General features: G+C 42.4%; 1 protein-coding gene and 1 long non-coding RNA gene across 5 annotated transcripts; both read left to right on the forward strand.

Moving 5' to 3' along the window:
* The first annotated feature begins 7,790 nt into the window (after nucleotides 1-7,790).
* Nucleotides 7,791-10,998, forward strand: LOC129859205 (zinc finger and BTB domain-containing protein 14-like). Of its 2 annotated transcripts, none has more exons than XM_055928688.1 (2): nucleotides 7,791-7,983; nucleotides 9,049-10,998. In XM_055928688.1, the coding sequence occupies exons 1-2, from the start codon at nucleotides 7,791-7,793 to the stop codon at nucleotides 10,392-10,394; spliced, it is 1,539 nt and encodes a 512-aa protein (XP_055784663.1). In that variant the 3' UTR covers nucleotides 10,395-10,998. The 2 variants fall into 2 exon arrangements, with proteins under 2 accessions (XP_055784663.1, XP_055784664.1); XM_055928689.1 differs by lacking the exon at nucleotides 7,791-7,983 and adding an exon at nucleotides 8,122-8,345.
* Nucleotides 10,999-11,900: 902 nt separating this feature from the next.
* On the forward strand, nucleotides 11,901-15,026 carry LOC129859206 (uncharacterized). Of its 3 annotated transcripts, none has more exons than XR_008760136.1 (6): nucleotides 11,901-12,023; nucleotides 12,301-12,466; nucleotides 12,636-12,694; nucleotides 12,803-13,192; nucleotides 13,305-13,329; nucleotides 14,649-15,026. It is a non-coding gene; the product is annotated as an uncharacterized LOC129859206 (long non-coding RNA). The 3 variants fall into 3 exon arrangements; XR_008760137.1 differs by having other exon boundaries at nucleotides 12,803-12,861; nucleotides 13,167-13,192; nucleotides 13,305-15,026; XR_008760135.1 differs by having other exon boundaries at nucleotides 13,305-15,026.
* The last annotated feature ends 449 nt before the right edge of the window (nucleotides 15,027-15,475 follow it).

Genomic DNA, 15,475 nt, shown 5'->3' on the forward strand with positions numbered 1-15,475 from the left:
ACCACACTATCTACCAAGAGAGTTCTCATCTGTATTATTCGTAGCCGTCTATCTACCACCACAAAGCGAAACTGGCACTAAGACCGCTCTCAACCAACTCTATAAGGCCATAAGCAAAGAATTAAATGTTCACCCAGAAGTGGCGCTCTTAGTGGCCGGGGACTTTAATGCAGGCAAACTTAAATCAGTTTTACCAAATTTTTACCAGCATGTCACATGTGCAACCAGGGCTGGAAAAAAATCCTAGACCACCATACAAAGCTCTCCCCCACCCTCCATTTGGCTACTCTGTTTTGCTGGCACAGACTGGAATATGTTCTGGGATTCATCCAATGGCATTGAGGAATATAACACCTCAGTCATCAGCTTCATCAATAAGTGCATCGATGACGTCATCCCCACAGTGACTGTACGTACATATCCCAACCAGAAGCCATGGATTACAGGTAACATCCACATCGAGCTAAAGGCTAGAGCTGCCACTTTCAAGGAGCGGGAGACTAATCCGGACGCTTATAAGAATTCCCGCTATCCCCTCAGACGAACCATCAAACAAGCAAAGTGTCAATACAGGATTAAGATTGAGTCCTACTACACCGGCTCTGACGCTCGTCAGAAAACTATTATAGACAACAAAGGGAAACCCAGACGCGAGCTGCTCAGTGACGCGAGCCTATCAGATGAGCTAAATGCCTTTTATGCTCGCTTCGAGGCAAGCAACACTGAAGCGTGCATAAGAGCACCAGCTGTTCTGGATGACTGTGTGATAACGCTCTCGTTAGCCAATGTGAAACAAACCTTTAAAAACAGGGCAACATTCGAAGCCGCTGGGCCAGACGGATTACCAGGACGTGTACTCAGAGCATGTGCGGACCAACTGTCAAGTGTCTTCACTGACATTTTCAACCTCTCCCTGTCCGAGTCTGTAATACCTACATGTTCCAAGCAGACCACCATAGTCCCTGTGCCAAAGGAAGCGAAGGTAACCTGCCTAAATGATTACCGCCCCGTGGCACTTGTGTCAGTAGCCATGAAGTGCTTTGAAAGGCTGGTCATGGCTCACATCAACAGCATCCTCCCGGACACCCTAGACTCACTCCAATTCGCATACCGCCCCAACAGATCCACAGATAACGCAATCTCAATTGCACTCCACACTGCCCTTTCTCACCTGTACAAAAGGAACACCTATGTGAGAATGTTGTTCATCGACTACAGCTCAGCGTTCAACACCATAGTCCCCACGAAGCTCATCACTAAGCCTAGACTGACTCTGGGACTAAACACCTCCCTCTGCAACTGGATCCTAGACTTCCTGACGGGCCGCGCCAGGTGGTAAGAGTAGGCAACAAAACATCCGCCACGCTGATCCTTAACACTGGGGCCCCTCAGGGGTGTGTACTTAGTCCCCTCCTGTATTCCCTGTTCACCCACGACTGCGTGGCCAAACGACTCCAACGCCATCATTAAGTTTGCTGACAGACAATGATGAGATGGTCTATAGGGAGGAGGTCAAAGAACTGGCAGTGTGGTGCCAGGACAATAACCTCTCCCTCAATGTGAGCAAGACAAAGGAGCTGATCGTGGACTACAGGAAAAGGCGGGCCGAACAGGCGCCCATTAACATCGACGGGGCTGTAGCGGAGCGGGTCGAGCGTTTCAAGTTCCTTGGTGTCCACATGACCAACGAACTATCACGGTCCAAACATACTAATACAGTCATGAAGAGGCCACGACAAAACCCTTTCCCCCTCAGGATACTGAAAAGATTTGGCATGGGTCCTCAGATCCTCAAAAGTTTCTACAGCTGCACCATCGAGCGCATCCTGACCAGTTGCATGACTGCCTGGTATGGCAACTGCTCGACATCTGACCGTAAGGCGCTACAGAGGGTAGTGTGTATGGCCCAGTACATCACCAGGGCCAAGCTTCCTGCCATTCAGGACCTATTTAATAGGCAGTGTCAGAGGAAAGTCCATAAAATTGTCAGAGACTCCAGTCACCCAAGTTATAGCCTGTTTTCTCTGCTACCACACGGCAAGCGGTACCGGAGCGCCAAGTCTAGGACCAAAAGGTCACCTGACAAAAAATCGCCACCTGACAATTTACATTGACACCCCGGAATTAATGTCTCACTTCCCTGACATATACTACATTAGGAATCATTATGCAATGTGGCATCTCTAATTAGCATTAATTACTGCATTGCAGTGGAGACAAAGAATATTGCTTTAATGTAATTTATGCATTTACATTTAGAATACCAATAGAATGCCACTGAAGGGAACCATGCCATCCAATTACCAATGTCCATTTATTTATCCATTACAATTGAGGACCATCAGAAAGTGAAAATAATCCTGATAAACTATTTAGGGGTACATCCATTGTGAAAATAGTTTCTCGATATGGATTTTATTATTAAAACAGTATTGTAATGTGAAATATATTAGAATAACGATAGTTGTGTTGGTAGAGTATAATCATTTAATTTAACCTACCTCGTGTGTTTGTCTGAAGCGCTGCGCTGTTTCCTTGTTGAAGTGCTGGTGTGAATTATGCATGAGGCAAATTAGTCTAAGTGTCATCGAGGAATATTTATAATATGACAGGAATAACCAAAGTTATTCATTATCGCGGGGGTGAATTACTTCATGAATGTATATTGTGACTAAAAGTAGAAGTTATGGCACAAGTTATTGAAGTGTGTGTGTTTATGTAAAACCGTTGTTTGTGATATATGTCCATGGGAAATTACATATCACGATGGAACATTCCTAGTTGAAGGAGGGTGGGTATAATTTGTGGAACGTTCCAACAGGAACCTGTTCCAAAAACTTCGTAATGTACAAGGATGCCAACAAACAACGCATACAAAGTAGCATGATCAATTCACCTAGTTAACTAAATGCCGAATAGGCATCAACTCACCACATAGATTATTCTTAATGTTTGTCCATAGGCTACCAGAGTGAGGACAGACATTTTTCGGAATAAACGTGGTGGGGGGGGGGGACTAGGTTGGCTAGAGTAGAACTACACCCGAGTTTTGTTATAGGCAAAGAGTTGTTGCCTTTATAGTTTATACTGATAATATGTTTGATTTATTCAAATCTTTGTCAACGTCCTGTGTGTTATTTTCTGTACAAAGTTGATTGGCAAATTAGTCCTACACCTGTTAATATTGTAAATAAAAGCCTCTAAGAGAGGTGAGCACCAGAACATTCTGTATGTCAATTTACTGGTCGATCCGCTCTTTCGGTTACTGCTTCACAAAAATCAACATTTGATGTGGCATTTGGGCGGCAGGTAGCCTAGTGGTTAGAGCGTTGGGCAATAACCGAAAGGTTGCTCGATTGAATCCCCGAGCTGACAAGGTAAAAATGTCGTTCTGCCCCTGAACAAGGCAGTTAACCCACCGCCATTGTAAATCAGAATTTGTTCTTAACTGATTTGCCTAGTTAAATAAAGGTTAAAAAAAAAAGTCGACCATTTCATCTAAATATTATGAGTGATGCCATGTAGAACACTAGTTTGACACTCCGTGCGTGCACACGTGTACAACTCGAATTATTTAATCTATCATCCAATGACTATAATCTCAGTAAACAGCGTTTCGCGACCCAAATCTGGTACCGTTTTCCTCGCGCTCCAGAGATTTTTTTTTCATCAGTAATTTGCGCAAGCATGTTCAGTCATCAGTGTTGTTTCTGCGTGTTGTGTTGTATTTACGTTTTGAACGTAGCCGCATCCATTTACAATTTACGTACGTACCATAGAGATGAGGTAAGATCTTTGTATATGTGCCATTATAGCGTCTGTGACACTGACATACATATAGATTTGTCCTGTTTCAACATTTTCAGATAAATTAATTACTAAACTTTTTTTAAGCCCACGTTATAATTATTTATAAAAATCTGTTAGCGGTAATTTGCGGAGAGGGCACATTAACTGTACCCCCTTATTCTCCCTAAGTGGTTCATTCCGAGGTGCACCATGGAGCAAAGTAGAGTGATACACACCGTTTTTGATTGTAGCTGGTCAGGACTCGCAGAAGTTGTTTGGAAATACAATTGATCAAGCTATGCACCTATTGATTCCTTCCTTGATAATCATTTGTTTTTTTCTCTAGTACTAGCCAACTAGCAATTTTATGAAGTTGGCATTAGCTAGCCAGCTACTGTAGATACCCACTCTCATAACTAGCTACATTAACTAGCTGTCATTTCTATCAGTCAAGGTTGAGTAGTTTGTCTAACTATCTTAACTGGCAAGGTTGCTAGACTTTAGAAAAGCAAGCAATTACTAAATGTACTAAAGACTCATCTTTTACCCAGATTTTTTGCAGAGAAGCATATTTAGTTTCTTAAAAAATAAAAAAAAAGCCAGGAGGATGCAGCCTGCTCTAGAGGTCAGTTTAGATAGGCATCCCACAAACTGTGCATGTAATATCCTAGGCATGTTTGAAGTCTATTGAGATGTGTGATTTACAGCAGTCAGAATGAAGCAATCATTAAAATGACAATTGAACAGGTAAAGAGGTATGCTCAGTGGTGGAAAAAGTACTAAACTGTCATATTTGAGTAAAAGTAAAGATACCTTAATAGAAAATGACTCAAGTAAAAGTGAAAGTCACATAGCAAAATACTACTGAAGTGATTAGGCCTGGCCTGCAGTCGGGGTTCCAATTCATCCCAAAGGTGTTTGATGGGGTTGAGGTCAGGGCTCTGTGCAGGCCAGTCAAGTTCTTCCACACGGATCTCAACAAACCATTTCTGTATGGACCTCGCTTTGTGCACGGGGGCATTGTCATGTTGAAACAGGAAAGGGCATTCCCTAAACTGTTGGCACAAAGTTGAAAGCACATGTAACGGATGTGAAATGGCTAGCTAGTTAGCGGGTACGCGCTAGTAGCATTTCAATCAGTTACGTCACTTGCTCTGAGACTTAAGTAGTGTTGCCCCTTGCTTTGTAACGGCCTCGGCCTTTGTGGAGCGATGGGTAACGACCGTGCTTTGTGGGCAACCGTTGTTGATGTGTGCAGAGGGTCCCTGGTTCGCGCCCGGGTCGGGGCGAGGGGACGGTTTAAAGTTATACTGTTACATTGATGCTGTTGACCCGGATCACTGGTTGCTGCGGAAAAGGAGGAGGTTGAAAGGGGGGTGAGTGTAACGGATGTGAAATGGCTAGCTAGTTAGCGGGTACGCGCTAGTAGCATTTCAATCAGTTACGTCACTTGCTCTGAGACTTAAGTAGTGTTGCCCCTTGCTTTGTAACGGCCGTGGCTTTTGTGGAGCGATGGGTAACGCTGCTTCGTGGGTGACTGTTGTTGATGTGTGCAGAGGGTCCCTGGTTCGCGCCCGGGTCGGGGCGAGGGGACGGTTTAAAGTTATACTGTTACACACAGAATCGTCTAGAATGTCATTGTATGCTGTAGCGTTAAGATTTACCTTCACTGGAACTAAGGGGCCTAGCCCGAACCATGAAAAAACAGCCCCAGACCATTATTCCTCCATCAAACTTTATAATTGGCACTACGCATTGGGGCATATAGCGTTCTGCTTGTATCCACCAAACCCAGATTCATCCTTCGGATTTCCAGATGGTGAAGCGTGATTCCAGAGTCCAATGGCGTTGAGCTTTACACCACTCCAGCCGATGCTTGGCATTGCGCATAGTGATCTTAGGCTTGTGTGAGGCTGCTCCGCCATGGAAACCCATTTTATGAAGCTTCCAGAGGCAGTCAAGTGTAATGCGGTTCAGCACCCATCGTTCCTGTTCTGTGAGCTTGTGTGGCCTACCACTTCCTAGACGCTTCCACAATAAAACCACTTACAGTTGACCGGGGCAGCTCTAGCAGGGCAGAAATTTGACGAAATTACTTGTTGGAAAGGTGGTATCCTATGATAGTGCCACGTTGAAAGTCACTGAGCTCTTCAGTAAGGCCATTCTACTGCCAATGTTTGTCTATGGAGATTGCATGGCGGTGTGCTCGATTTTTATACACCTGTCAGTAACGGGTGTAGCTGAAATAGCCAAATCCACTCATTTGAAGGGGTATCCACATACTTTTGTATACACAGTGCCTTTGGAAAGTATTCAGACCCCTTGACTTTTTCCACATTTTGTTAGGTTACAGCCTTATTCTAAAATGTATTTTTAAAAAATCCTCATCAATCTACCCATACCATATAATGACAAAGCAAAAACTATTTAAAAAAAAGCTAATTTATTACAAATAAACTGAAATATCACATTTACTTAAGTATTAAGACCATTTACTCAGTACTTTGTTGAAGCGCCTTTGGCAGCGAATACAGCCTCAAGTCTTCTTGGGTATGATACTACAAGCTCACCTGTATTTGGGGAGTTTCTCCCATTCTTCTCTGCAGATCCTCTCAAGCTCTGTCAGGTTGGATGGGGAGCGTTTCTGCACAGCTATTTTCAGGTCTTTCCAGAGATGTTTGATCGGGTTCAAGTCCGGCCTCCGGCTGAGATATTCAAAAACATTCAGAGACTTGTCCCGAAGCCACTCCTGCGTTGACTTGGCTGTGTGCTTAGGGTCATTGTCCTGTTGGAAGGTGAAACTTCACCCCAGTCTGAGGTCCTGAGCGCTCTGGAGCAGGTTTTCATTAAGTATCTCTCTGTACTTTGCTCTATTCATCTTTGCCTCAATCCTGACTCGTTTCCCAGTCCCTGCCGCTGGAAAAACTTCCCCATAGCATGATGCTGCCACCATTCTTCACTGTAGGGATGGTGCCAGGTTTCCTCCAGACGTGACGGTTGGCATTCAGGCCAAGGAGTTCAATCTTGGTTTCATCAGACCAGAGAATTGTGTTTCTCATGGTCTGGGAGTCTTTAGGTGCGTTTTGGCAAACTACAAGCGTACTGTCATGTGCCTTTTACTGAGGAGTGGCTTCCGTCTGGCCACTCAACCATAAAGGCCTGATTGATGGAGTTCTGCAGAGATGGTTGTCCTTCTGGAAGGTTCTCTGATATTCACAGAGGAACTCTGGAGCGCTGTCAGAGTGACCATCGGGTTCTTGGTCACCCCCCTGACCAAGGCCCTTCTCCCCCGATTGCTCAGTTAGGCCGGGTGGCCAGCTCTAGGAAGAGTCTTGGTGGTTCCAAACGTCTTCCATTTAAGAATGATGGATGCCACTGTGTTCTTGGGGACCTTCAATGCTGCAGAAATGTTAGTACCCTTCCCCCAGATCTGTGTCTCTGAGCTCTACGGACAATTCCATCGACCTCATGGCTTGGTTTTTGCTCTGACATGCACTGTCAACTGTGGGACCTTATATAGACAGGTGTGTGCCTGTCCAAATCATGTCCAATCAATTGAATTTACCACAGGTGGACTCCAATCAAGTTGTAGAAACATCTAAAGGATGATCAATGGAAACAGGATGCACCTGAGCTCAATTTTGAGTCTCATAGCAAAGGGTCTGAATACTTATGTAAATAAAGTATCTTTTTTTTATTTGATTAATTTGCAAAAAAATCTAAAAATCTGTTTTCGCTTTGTCATTATGTGTTATTGTGCGTAGATTGCTGAGGATAATTTTTTTAATCCATTTAAATCCCCCCCTTGCCCTACACTTCGTGCCCTCTAAAATAGCTGCCTATTGCTGTATGACAGCAATAGGCAGCTCCATTTTAAAGTAGTCAATTGTATTCGTCATCATTGGCTGATTGCTCCCAACTCAGAAATACCCACCCAGTTGACAACTTTAAAATGGTGGAAGCCATCATTGGCAAGCTCTGTGCTAAACTGGGTTATATCCATGATGAGTCTTCTATCTATCTCTATGGTTCTTACGCGCATAGTCACTCAAATTCTGCAGTTCCGTGCTGGCGCAGCGCGTCCTTCCGCTTATGCTCGTCCTCAGGCAAACGACACACAAAGTGTATTATTCTTTTTGGACTGCTTGACATTCATTGGAGACTTTCTCAAGGGGACAACATATTGTACCACAGGTAAGAAACATATTTTTAGAGAATCAGATCCGTTTCCGAAATATTGCATAACGTTTAACCAAGATGCCTGCGCGCTCACGGTTTCAGCAAAAGCTCGAGTTCGTCATTTCAGGAGTGTTCATGGCTGCTCGGGCTTTTTCCGTGCTAGTGTGACAGGCGCTTCCTCGCGTGCTTGTGGTTAGTCGGATAGGCACCCCTCTCTCCCTCCGTTCATAATGAGACGGATGGTGTTATTGTCATTTACATCGACATAAATTACGATTTTACGACCGTACTAAAACTAAGATAAACATCATAGCCATGCTCTGTTGAATACAATACGAATGTAAGCCCAGGTGGATGCAAACAATAGCCAACTAAAGGTTAGCATCGAGGCTAGCTAACCAGTTAGCTACCCTCCCCCAAATCTAAAGCTATTTTGCTAGCTTTCGAATCTGTTTAACGTTACTGTATGCATGCAAGCTAGTTAGCTAGCTCGCAAATGAGATGTATTGCTATTAAAAGCAAACATGCATAATTTGACCAGTTTATCATGTGCAACGTTATAGAATAGTTTTTTTGGGGGGTTGAAAATGATCAGTCATACAATTGCCCATCAATTGAATCTGCCTAGATTAAATGTACCCAAACAACATTCATCCACCACAAACCTTGATTGATATTGTTTTGTAAAAAAAAAAGCGAAAGCCATTCAATGAAATGATTCAACAATGTGCCTAGTATATTTCCCTCTGGTCATGTGATGCATGTCAGGAGGGGATATTAAAAGCTTGCTAAGTGATAGCATAAATAGGCTACGATCACAGTAATGCCCTCTTATCCCAGACATATGTACACAGATTACTACATTTATTAGGTCGATATGATAATAAATGCTGGGGAAAAAGTATGGCCTTTTCAGTCATTATTCTGCCCGCAAGAACAATTATAGTGTCATCCAAAGGAACAACATATATCGGGCCATGGCACACAGTGCATGAGTATAAGTATACTGCTGTAGGCCTATTTCCCAATGGTTCAAGTGTGTAAATGGCATCTAATAACATTCTCTCTAATTTGTTACAGAATATCCGTCCACGATGTCAGAAACAGTGAAGTACATGGATGATGAACACAAGACCATCTTCCTGAAAATACTAAATGAGCAACGGTTGGAGGGTGAACACTGCGACATTGCAGTGGTGGTTGAAGATGTCAAGTTCAGGGCCCACCGCTGCGTGTTAGCGGCGTGCAGCAACTACTTCAAAAAGCTGTTCAAGAAACATGAAGTCGACAACTCCTCAGTCATAGAAATTGACTTCATCCGCTCAGACATCTTCGAGGAGGTGTTGAACTACATGTACACAGCCAAGATTACTGTGAAGAAAAAGGATGTGAATTTGCTGATGTCTTCGGGCCAGATACTCGGAATCCGATTTCTGGACAAACTCTGTTCACAGAAGCGTGATATGTCCACTGAAGAAAATAATGTCCATAATGCCAAACCATTTCCCTATGATATTGTCAAAATGGCTCTCCCTACTGATGACCCTACATTGGGCCAGGAGAACGACGTGCAGGTGCTAGGTGACCATGATGACACTCCCACTGACGACCTTGTGGAAGAGCCGACGGCCAATCACGACTTGGACAAGTCGCCAAACACGGCGTTGAGAGTGCAGGAGGCCATTCTCAAAGAGCTGGCCAATGAGGACGTGCACAAGGTGAGCTGCTACGACCAGGACGTGGAGCCCATGGACACGGAGCCAAAAGACCTGGCGGGTCACGCCACCACCACACTGACGTTCGCTGACAGCATCGGCGAGGTGAAGGACGAGCAGCCCCCTGGGTGGTCCACATCCACGACAGACATGAAGTTCGAGTACCTCCTCTACGGCCACCGCGAACAGCTCGCTTGCCAGATCTGTGGAAAGACCTTCATCGATGAGAACCGTTTGAGGAAACACGAAAAGCTGCACTCGGCAGAACGTCCATTCATCTGTGAGATCTGCAGCAAAGCCTTCACTACACAGGCCCACCTGAAGGAGCACCTGAAGATCCACACAGGCTTCAAGCCCTACCGCTGCGATGTATGCGGAAAGTCCTTCATTCGAGCACCCGACCTTAAAAAGCACGAGCGGGTCCACAGTAACGAGCGTCCCTTCGGCTGCCAGATGTGCGACAAGGCCTTCAAGCACAAGTCCCACCTCAAGGACCACGAGAGGCGCCACAGGGGCGAGAAGCCCTTCGTCTGCGGCTCGTGCACCAAGGCCTTTGCCAAAGCCTCGGATCTAAAGAGACATGAGAACAACATGCACAGCGAGAGGAAGCAGATGCCGCCCAGCACCCTGCAAACTGAGACTGAACAGCTGCAGGCAGCAGCCATGGCCGCTGAGGCCGAGCAACAACTGGAGTCCATAGCGTGCTCATAGCACACAACATTTGTACCTCACTTGTCATGGACAAAATGAGAAGAATCTGAGTTTTTCGATTATGTTTCATTTTGTATTTTCTTTTGGGAGGCCTAAATACTCCAATAATTACATAGATTTGATGTTGAGAATTGTTCTCGAGGATATAGTGAAGTAAGGTCGGATTTGAATGCGTTCATATATTTTCAGACTTATTTCATGTAATTTAGGTTTTCTTGCACTGTTATGTGGTATGACATCTTTTTCTTGATTATATTGTAAATGGTTAAAATATTTTGTTTTGGTAGGAATGATCATACCAAATGTGTTTGTGTAAATTTTATGGCAGCCTTATGGACAAAAATGCTCTGACTACTGCCTCTACCTGGTTTTGGTTGTCAATATATTAGTGCTGTTATACAGTACTGATTTTATAATGAAAACTGGAAATAAAATGTTTGATTTGTAAAATGTATGAAAAAGAATGGTTACAAACTACTACATGTTTGACGGTTAAATATTCCATTGTGTTACATACACAACTCTTAGTGTAATTGACATGTACATTTAGCACATCAAAATATGTGTTGCTTTAATAAAAATGCTACCCTCAACTGCCAACAAATCATATCTTTGCATTATTTTTGGAAATAAATTGTAGCTGTAATTTGTGCAGACTATGCTTGCATCGATTGACATGCAAGCATACAGTCTCAGTTGGTAGAGCGCTTGCACCACCAGGGTTGTGGGTTCGATTCCCAGGACCAGCCAGTAAGTTTGCTGTAAGTTGCTTTGGATAAAAGCGTCTGCTGAATGGTATTATTATTATCATACACTAAGTGTACAAAACATTATGAACACCTGCACTTTCCACTATCCAGGTGAAATCTATGATCCCTTATTAATGTCACTTGTTAAATCCAAGGGAGGAGACACGTTAAAGAAGGATTTTTAAGCCTTGAGACAATTGAGACATGGATTGTGTATGTGTGCCATTCAGGGTGAATGGGCAAGACAACATATTTCAGAGCCTTTGAAGGGGTATGGTAGTAGCTGCCAAATGCACTGGTTTGTGTCAAGAACTGCAACACTGCTGGGTTTTTAATGCTGAACAGTTTCCTGTGTGTATCAAGAATGGTCCACCACCCAAAGGACTTCCAGCTAATTTGACAAAACTCTGGGAAGCATTGGAGTCAACATGGTCCAGCATTCCTGTGGAACGCTTTCCACATCTTGTAGTCCATGCCCCCAGACGAATTGAGGCTGTTCTGAGGGCAAAAAGTAAATTTGGAATGTGTTCTTAATGTTTTGTACACTGTATAATCAATGCCACTATTACTACTTGTATGTTCATCAAGGGTATGTTGTTATAGGCATATTCAGTCATTTGATGATCTATTTGCTGCCATGCTCAATTATTTTATATCTAAGCAAGTCTTACACAGACACTGTATTGGATTTTTATGCCTATCATGTATTTGTTTTGGCTGATTCGCTGATTTGATTTTGACCCTTGGCTTTCAAGCATGCGCAGTATATTTATTTTGCTACTGTCTGGTGTGTGTTCGTAAATCTTGGAGTTGAGTTTAATCGGTTACATCAAGAGGAGCCTAATTGACGCGATTGAGAACAGGACAACTCTGCTTACAGGTAAAGCATGCAAATACTTTATGATATGTTGGATAATGTTTGTCTACCGGAACAAAATTATTTTGACAATCTAATTAAACAATTTAGTCAGCGAATTTCGATCACTCCATCAGTGATTCAAAGCGTGATTTAATTTGTTTTATTTTTATTGATCTACAAAGAACCATCCGTACTTAATTTGACATCGTTTGTTGATAATGGTCTGAATTAAACATGTCACGAACAAAACAATATTTGTAATTGACTAATTGTCAACACTACATCTACATTTGTACAGTCTAACTTGAGTAATGAAACTGGAAGACAATGAAGGACATGGTGAAGCCAGAACATACAGCAGGAAAAGAACAGCATCATCATCCAAGAGGGATGGGTGCCCTACAGAAAGGCGTGTCCTGAACTTGGCTCGGCTTTACCACTGGTCCTGGGATAGAAATGCTCAGGTTGTCATGCTGATTGGGGCAGGTTCATATGATCATAGATCTTATGGGTGTAACTTTGGTGATGTGTCATGGTGCTTATCTTTCTCAATGACAAGTTAGTAGAGTATTGCTTATCCATTAGGTAGGTTTATTACTGTGAAAAGTCACACTTCCCAATGGTCCAATGCAGGAAGAGGAGTAAGAATGGGGGAAAAGAGGAAGAAAGAGGACACTGAGAGGAAGCACAAGGTAACATTGACCAGTCACTTCACTTATGCACGCACGCACACACACACACACACACACACACACACACACACACACACACACACACTTGATGGTTATTTGATTTCATAGGCGAAGCACTCCAGTTCTTAACACCCTTGTAAACCTCTGCAGGAGCCAGAAATCACAAGGTGAGCATGGACAGATCAGTCTCCTCAGATACATTTACGTACAGGGTTTATGTGAAAGCACCCTTAATTACAATCTCCAATTTACATGTCTTCATTCACAATGAAGGGTGTAGTATAATTTTACAATGTGCTCTGTTTCATTATGTAAGTCAGTGGTCACCTTTTATAAATTACCACAGTTAGGCAATGCTTCCAGTTTAGCAATCATCTGATTTATCTTGTGGGTTCATTTGTGAGCATGTGACTTATTCTTTCCTTTATCAATTCGGGGAATTTAAAATCTGTCTTGGGGAGTGGCCATGCAGATGTGGAGACCAACGGTGTAGACATGGTATGACCAAAGACTATAGCATGATATACACAGGCCCAATTATTGCATATCCCTGTATTAGCAGAAAATAGTAGATGTTTATTTATGGTGTTTCTCTGTCTTTCTCTCGCAGGATGCATCACCACCTTCTGGAAGGAGTATGTTTTTCTTCTATTGCTGAAATTATTCACACCAAAAGTAAAGTCTGACTTCAATGTAAACAGAGAGTAAGATGCAGTATGTTGGTGATGAGGTTTTCTTTATTTGCAATGACATTGACTTAAACAACAATATATCTGCCAAGGAAAAGAAATCAGATGGGGGAAAAGTGATACAGGAAATGTTTTTGCTTGAACATTTTGTGATTGGCGATGTGTTGCTTCCCTTATGTCATTTCTCACCCATTGTTATGTCAATGTAGCGCAAATCTAAGAATAGCAAAAAGGGATACCACGGGATGGACAAGGATACTTTTTTTTAGCAAAAATAAGTTTGTAAACTAACAGGTGAACAACATTAATTGTCAAGTTCCACAGTAAAAATTCTTCATACTCTGTGTATGGTTGTTGCTATTCTCTAGTGCAGTGGTTCCCAAACTGTGGGGCGCGCCCCCAGAGGGTGCACATTTTTTTAAGGATCTCAGTTCGGCTTTCAAACTCACTCTTGAAAGTTGTAATAGTAGAATGCACAAAGAGCAATTTCGTAATTGGTTAGTGCATCATCAGTTTTTCTCTTATCATGTCAGTCATTGCATAACTTAGAGCTATTTTTTGCTTGTCAGAAATGTCCAGATCCACTAGTCTATGTCAGCTAAAGCTTTTTAGCCCATAGATTTTGTTGTAATGTTTGAATAATTTAAATCACTTGAATACGCATTAGACATGGCAAAATTAATAGTAGTGCAGGAAATATGTTTTAAACCTGCAAGAATGTCTCTCTACCAACAAGAGGGGTGTGAACAGCTTGTGTCATGAACAGTGCTTGTGCCCATAGGTATAGACATGGAACTATTTTTGAAAACATCTGTTGCTGTCCACTAAATACACTGAACAAAAATATAAATGCAACATGTAAAGTTTTGGTCCCATGTTTCATGAGCTGAAATAAAAGATCCCAGAAATTTTACATATGCACAAAAAGCATATTTATCTCAAATTTTGTGCACAATTGTTTTACATTCCTTTTAGATTAATCATTTGCCAAGGTAATCCATCCACTTGACAGGTGTGGTTAATCAAGAGGCTGATTAAACAGCACGATTATTACATAGGTGCACCTTGTGCTGGGGACAAAGGGCCACTCTAAAATGTGCTGTTTTATTACACAACACAATGCCACAGATGTCTCAAGTTTTAAAGGAGTGTGCAATTTACATGCTGACTGCAGGAATGTCCACCAGAGCTGTTTACAGATAATTAAATGTTCTTAAACAAAGCTGAAAATGTTCCTGTTCTTTTATGGCCTTTATACTCACCAGACATGTCACCCATTGAGCATATTTGGGATGCTCTGGATCGATGTGTGTGACAGCGTGTTCCAGTTCCTGCCAATATCCAGCAACTTCGTACAGCCATTAAAGAGGAGTGGGACAACATTCCTCAGGCCACAATCAACAATCAGATCAACTCTATGTGAAGGAGATGTCGTCCTGCATGAGGCAAATGGTGGGCACACCAGATACTGACTGGTTTTATGATCCACACCACCACCTTTTTTTTTAAAGGTATCTGTGACCAACAGATGCATATCTGTATTCCCAGTCATGTGAAATCCATAAATTAGGGCCAAATTTATTTATTTCAATTGACTGATTTACTCATATCAACTGGAGCTCAATAAAATCTTTGAAATTGTTCAGTATTGTTCAGTAAAGTCATTCCAAAAGTCTCTTATTTCATTTTCTCTGTAGTTCCAAAAGTAACTCTAATATGGTATACTACAGATAACAATAAAAAAATTAACTGATGTGAAAAAGGAAAACACCAAAAATTAGAAGAATTTTCTTCTAGCTAGTTAGCTAGCTAGAAGAAGAATTCTTGCTAGCCTCACATTGTCAATGAAAAGGGGTAACATTAACTAGCTAGCTACATTAGCTAGATCTGGCCTGGCAGCTAGAGATGTGTTGTATTTATCTTTATTGTATCTATCACTTGAGTTGGATTTAAACCTGCATAAACATTTTATGGCTTTCTGTGCTGTAACAAAATTGTGATATGCTTATTGTCCGGTGGGAAGCAGGTCATTACAACAATGGGAAGAAATGGACAACGTTGAAGCTCAAAGGTCCACTCTTTCCACCAGAAT

This window comes from Salvelinus fontinalis, chromosome 7, assembly GCF_029448725.1.
Source record: "Salvelinus fontinalis isolate EN_2023a chromosome 7, ASM2944872v1, whole genome shotgun sequence".
Taxonomy (NCBI): domain Eukaryota; kingdom Metazoa; phylum Chordata; class Actinopteri; order Salmoniformes; family Salmonidae; genus Salvelinus; species Salvelinus fontinalis.